We start from the raw sequence: 6,450 nt of genomic DNA on the forward strand, positions 1-6,450 counted from the left end.
CAAGAGCATAAACACCATTAAAAAAAACATAATGTTTTGGAGAGCAGCAAATAACTTGTGTATGTTTCTGCCTCACCAGGTGAAAGTGTGGTTTCAGAACAGACGGATGAAGTGGAAGCGGGTTAAAGGAGGCCAGCAGGGGGCAGTAGCCCGGGAAAAAGAGCTCGTCAATGTAAAGAAGGGAACGTTGCTTCCTTCCGAGTTTTCAGGCATTGCTGGACTCCATACGCCGGACTCACTTCTCAACAACGAAGACAGTCACGACAGCGACCAGAGCTCTGAACATGCTCACTTATGATACTAACAGCGTATCTGAGGTCAAGATCAGGTTCAGTACAGACTGAAAGTACAGACTGAAAGTACACGAATACTGCACAACAGGTGCCAATGAGGACAGTTCCTGTTGCGCCCCAAATAGTGACAGTCCTCGCTAAACTTGTAAAACCAAATCTATACACGACTGATATACTGATGTGCCTTTGGATGATGCAGTCTTTCTGATACTTACGTGTCAATTTTACAATATAAAGATGTCTTGCTAGTTTGATGGAAATGTTTACACGTTTGAAAATATCGTTAAAGGGAAGGTTCACCCAAACCATTTACTCATTTACTCACCCTCAAATGGTTTGAAACCATCTTGAAAGTTTCTATTTTGAAGCAACACCCCACTTTATTTTGAGAATAGGCTCATTTTACAACTTCCCTGGAGTTAAAGAGTTGAGTTTTACCATTTTTGAATCCATTCAGCTGGTCTCCGGGTCTAGAAGAAGCACTTTTAGCTTAGCATATACATTGTATCTGATTAGACCATTAGCATCTCGCTCAAAAATTTCAAAAATAATTTCAATAATTTTCCTATTTAAAGCTTGACTCCTTTAATAGTTACATTGTGTGCAAAGACTGATGCTTTATTCAGGCTATGGCTAGGAACTACAGTATTCTCTCATTCGGGTGTAATAATCAAAGAACTTTGCTGCTGTAGCAGGCACAATAATATTACACTGGTATTATTTTTTGGTCCGGCGTAATATCAATAGCCTGCTGCAGCCATAGTAAGATGGCAAAGTTCAGAGATCGGCTTGAATGCATGCAAAAATGCTACAATTCTACTGTTTAACTCTAGGTGACTTGTAAAATAACCGTGTTCCTTTAAAGGTGACATCAGATACCCATTTTACAAAAGTTATGATTCTTTAAAGTCTTCATGAAAATGTATAACTTTGGTTAAATTTCTCAATGGTAGTGTAAATAAACACTTTTTACATGGTCAAAAATGACCTCGGTCCACAGTGACTCGTTTCACTTTGTGGCTCTTTAAATGCTAATGAGCTGCTGCTCACCAAACCTTGAGCTTCTTCTGACGTTTGTCTGTATGATTGACAAAATGTGAGATCACACTGGGCTGTCTCCCTTGTGTATAATTTATAATTGCTTGACATTGCAGCCAGCCATTATCATTCATTCATCACGTGAAAGACAAAAGCCAATCATATACAGTAAGAGCCAGAAAAAAATTTGATTCATCCATTTTTCAAGTTCATTTTGAGTCCTTCGCTCATCACGTGAAAGACAGAAGCCAATCATATAGACGAATTAATTACCATGTTTGTAAACATTCAGTATATGCATGCAGCGAGGTGGCAGAAATAAACCGGGAGCGCTAGCATTTACAGCGAGGGAATGACATCCGATGCGGTACAGAGTTTGTTGTTGTCTTAGAAATAAGTTATATTGATTACATATTATTTATATTATTAACATTATGCTGTCAGCGTATTATAACAGCGTGTCACCCAGTGATAAGCACAGTGATTCGGCAAAATTACCGTTAAAGTGAGCGGCGTTCATCTGACAGGTCCATTTGTGATAGCACCCTCTTAATGGATATTGGACACGACGAAATAACCAAGCATCCAGCCCCCAATTATACAATCTCAATAAAGCTCCAAGTGTTTTAACAAGAGAGAAGTTAAAGGCCTACAGGTCTTTAGATGCCAACAATGTTGTCTGTGTGGTCTTGTGCAAGAAATAATGCTCCATGATTACCAGATTCAACACTATGTAGAGCTAAAAACCGAGATTCTGCTTAGCCAAAGACAAGTAAAGAAGACAGAACTGTACAAGGTCTGGGTAATTAAACATCAACAAGCAAAACGACTGCATTCTGACAGAGAACTGCACCTTTATGGCAGGGTATGTGAACTTATACATTAAGGTAAAGTTGGTTTTATATTCGCACATTGCTTTCTCCTTAATAATTCATAAAAGTACTATTTGCAAATTCTGAATAGCAAAATCATATTAGCAGCCAATGACCATCAACGTACAACATTGTTCACAGTCAAATAAACAGTGTTAATGTTGTTTTTATGTCACACTTGCAGGTTATTTCAGACCGAATATTCAAAGTGCCATGGTAGACAATATAGGGAGTATATTTAATGGAGCTTCTGCGTTAGCCTGTCGATTCTGACAGGCGTGTGCGAGTAAACGGCTTTTTGTCTCATTTTACACTAAATGAATGCCAAAGTCTATTTAACTGATTGTATTGTAATTACATTGAAACATCTGTAAAAAGAATCATATAACATGGAAAATACCTCACAATAACAGGTCATCGGAAGTTTATCAGTATGGGAACAACACTAGCTCTGCATATACCCTATTCGTACAAATTCATATTACAAATTCAGTTTAGACGTAGCCGCCTTTCCACTTCACACGGCATTCGGTAACTTATTTTGGAATACGCCCCCTTGTGGCAGTCGCACAGAATTTTCAGTTTTGTTGTGCACCATGGAAGAGAAGCTGGATTCTCGCTGTGTCCGAAATAAAGAAGTGCAAAAGCAAGAGCCAATATTACCTGTCCGTTCACCATAAATGAATATCAGAAACTCATAGACTGCTAAACATTCTGGAGGGAATGTGGAGACAACTTTAAAAAAACTAGTATTTTTTATTACTCATTTATGAACAGAAATGTTTTTATTTTTAAACATTTTTTCTGATTGAAAATATAATGAAAAACTACTATTTCTCATCTCGTGCACACGGATGTGCTTGCACAACACTGGAATACATCCCATCCGGTCAACTGGTCACGTGCAGTCTAGTCGCAGAAGTTATTTTAATGGATCAGCAGCTCAAATCGGATCTGAATTTTCTGCATACGGAGATGACGGAACTCCGGGCAGCTCCTGGACTACTCTCCATTGGAAATGAATGACTTCTGGTCACTTGTTGTCGGTTGCCGTTTGTCGTGTGCAGTGGAAAGGTGGCTTAAGATGTATGAAAATGTAGGATTTATAAAAGGAGGCATGGCACCAAACCCCAACTCCATCCGTCATTGCAAATTGTACAAATTAAATGTACAAATTTCCAAATAGCGATGGGAAAACCATCACGAAATTCAAGAAGGTCAGTTATGAACATAAATACACTCAAGACAGTTTATAAAAACAAGTTTCATGTCTGGTTTTCAACTTGTCTTAGGTGAAAGACACAACAGAAAGCTAGTTAAACACAATTTTTTCCGATGTCACCTTTAAAGCATTTTGGATACTGGTCGCCCGTTGGTAGAACTCTCCCTTTAAATGCATTAGAGGTGCTGTAAAATCTGACATGTCAGCAAAACCATTTTTTTTCTAGGGTCTAGGGCTTCTGGTCAGGTCTGGGTATTTCCTGCATGCAATTCCATAAAATAGTCACTCGCAGCACCTTTAAAGTAGTATTTTTCTGCTCTTTTACTTGAAAATAAAATGTAGCAGTCCTTAAAAAACAGAAAACGATTGGTCAAATCTGGCCTAGTGACATTCCATTGGATTGAAAAGGTGTATGTTTTAGTTTTGCACTGATTGTGCCTTTATTGATGCTTTATGTTTTTGTACAATTTCGATTTGTGATCATAATGATGATCAATCAAGAGTGCGGGGGAGTCAAACGTTATGTCATGTACATATAAATCTTGACAGCTGTATCATGTGCACACAATAACACATGCTTCAACAATAAACTTTCATATGTTGCCTAGTATGATCTGCAACAAAGTTCAGTTATGATTTATTATTGATATTCTTTCCCAAGTTTGTTTCGCATGTCACATGAATTCACATTGATCACCTCATTAAGTAACTACGGTAAATATACAGTGCAATACAATATATATACCCTGAATGATTATTGTTTGAGGTCAGCTACTGAAAGGCTTGCTTGAAAAACGTGAGAAACCTTTGGAAATTTCTGTGACATTTTGGTTCTTAATAATTTTACTACATGTAGATTACAGAAAAGCCTATAAATTAGTTCAATTAGTTCATTCATTTTCCTTTGGCTTAGTCCCTGATTATCAGGGGTCGCCACAGTGTAATGATGACAATGATGATGATGAAGCTTTTATTTGTCGCATACACTTTTACATGCAGCGAAATTGGACCCCCCTGTCCACCAACCCTGTTTACCACTGTTTCAATCCAGCCGGCCAGCTTGGTGGGGTTTTGAGGCGCACTGACCTCTTTCATCAATCGTCGATACCCCAGGGCCCCGCAAAAGTCCATCAGCAGAAACCCTGTTATCAAAATTCTGAATAGATATCTTCAATATCCTCCAGGAACAGAGCAGCCAGGCACACGACGCGCCACTTCTCCTACCTGTCCATCATGTATCCAGCTGCGAACGTCCCCCCGGGACAGGTGGGTTCCCCTGAACCCAAACTTCTTGTTGAGAAGACGGTGTCAATTGCGTTCAGAGACTAGTTGATCAAATTCATAATTCTTTATTCATTTGGAGAGCAGGGCAAGGAGAGCCTCAGAGATAGAATAAGACGAGACAAGAGGAGCCAGCCAGGAGAGATATGGGAGGGAGAAATCTAAAAAATATAAAAAAACATTTATACTGTTCAGATAATGTACCTCACATAAGTTTATGCATAATTAGATGTATATAGTAGAAAACTTACTTTAATACTTAAATGTAATACTTTAATACTGAAATAATTTAAGAGTTTAATACTCACACAACATGCACCGTCTTTCTGTTGTCTTCTGTGTTTGTGTGCTCAGCAAATCGTATATCAGGAGTTTAAACTGAAAACAGACTTCAACTGTATATATTTATTAAATTTTTTATTTTTTGTTATATTATGAAAAATATTCAAATGTTACAATGTGTACAATGCATACAATATAGTTTGTAAAGTAATATATCCCTACCTGTGTAAATCTAATTGGATTTGTATTGTAAACCTTAAATCAAAGTTAGCGAAGTGCTATGCAGGTAAACCTCACTCCTCTGACCTTAAAAGGTGCTTTAGCTACAGATGCTATGAGGCCATGGTCTTTAGCCTCCTTGTTAGAGCAACCGACTCCCATAAAAAGAATCGCCGATTCGATGTAAGCTCAGACTCGGCTGGGTGCAGTGGGACCAGTGGGTTACATGTGGGGGCTCGTCCGTGATGGGAGTGAGGTTTGGGGGATGAGTGCAGTGTGTGTGTGTGTGTGTGTGTGTGTGTGTGTGTGTGGGTGGGAGTGGGGAGGAGGTGGGTCTAGCAGCTAGCAAAGTGCTGTGCAGGTAAACCTCACTCCTCTGACCAATTAGGGTGCTCTAGCAACAGACGCTAGAGACCATAGTCATTAGCCTCCTTGTTAGAGCAACAGACTCCTATATGAAGAATAACTGGTTCGACGGGCTGGGTGCAGTAGGACCGATGGGTTACATGTGGGAGCTCGTCCGGGATGGGAGTGAGGTTTAGGGGGATGAGTGTAACAGAGGCCAGCAAGCGAAGTGCTATGCAGGTAAACCTCACTCCTCTGACTGCTAAAGGTACTCTAGCGACAGACGTTAGAGGCCTTGGTCTTTAGCCTCCTTGTTAGAGCGATTGCCATACGAAGAATTGCCGATTCGATCCCAGCTCAGACTGGGCTGGGTGCAGTGGGATTTGTGGGTTACATGTGGGGGCTCATCCAGGATGGGAGTGAGGTTTAGCGGGGTAATTGTAACAGAGGCCAGCTAGCGAAGTGCTATGCAGGTAAACCTCACTCCTCTGCCCTCTAAAGGTGCTAGTAAGCTAGATGCCATGGTTTTTAGCTTCCTTGTCAGAGCAAGTAACTTCCATATGAAGAATCGCTGGTTCCATCCCAGCTCAGACCAGGCTGGGTATAGTCGAACCGGTGGGTTACATTCATTTGTAAAGTTTTCAGCTTATATAATCTCAAAATAAGCATAAATTTACATATGAATAATTCAGATGCAAAAACCTTTAAAATTTTCTTCTAAAATGAGGATATTTCTCAGCATCCAATATTTTTGTTGTGTTTCCCCTTTAAAGGCAATACAAAGAACCTATTTTTTGCCACAAAAGTGGATTTACTGAACATACACAGAGAAGCTTGTGAAAAATTGCCATTTTAGAAGAAAATTCCAGATGGCATTTAGGGGTTTTTGCATCTGAAT

General features: G+C 39.5%; 1 protein-coding gene across 1 annotated transcript in view; it reads left to right on the forward strand.

The window, feature by feature from the left end:
• The window catches only part of meox2a (mesenchyme homeobox 2a), a 28,997-nt gene extending 24,943 nt beyond the window's left edge, over nt 1-4,054 (forward strand). Inside the window, exon 3 of the mRNA XM_056473848.1 lies at nt 80-4,054. Within this exon, the coding sequence (XP_056329823.1) occupies nt 80-298 (219 nt within the window). The 3' untranslated portion in view covers nt 299-4,054. The remainder of the gene's footprint in view (nt 1-79) is intronic.
• Nucleotides 4,055-6,450: the final 2,396 nt, after the last annotated feature.

This window comes from Danio aesculapii, chromosome 15 (assembly GCF_903798145.1).
Source record: "Danio aesculapii chromosome 15, fDanAes4.1, whole genome shotgun sequence".
In the NCBI taxonomy this organism is placed as follows: Eukaryota; Metazoa; Chordata; class Actinopteri; order Cypriniformes; family Danionidae; genus Danio; species Danio aesculapii.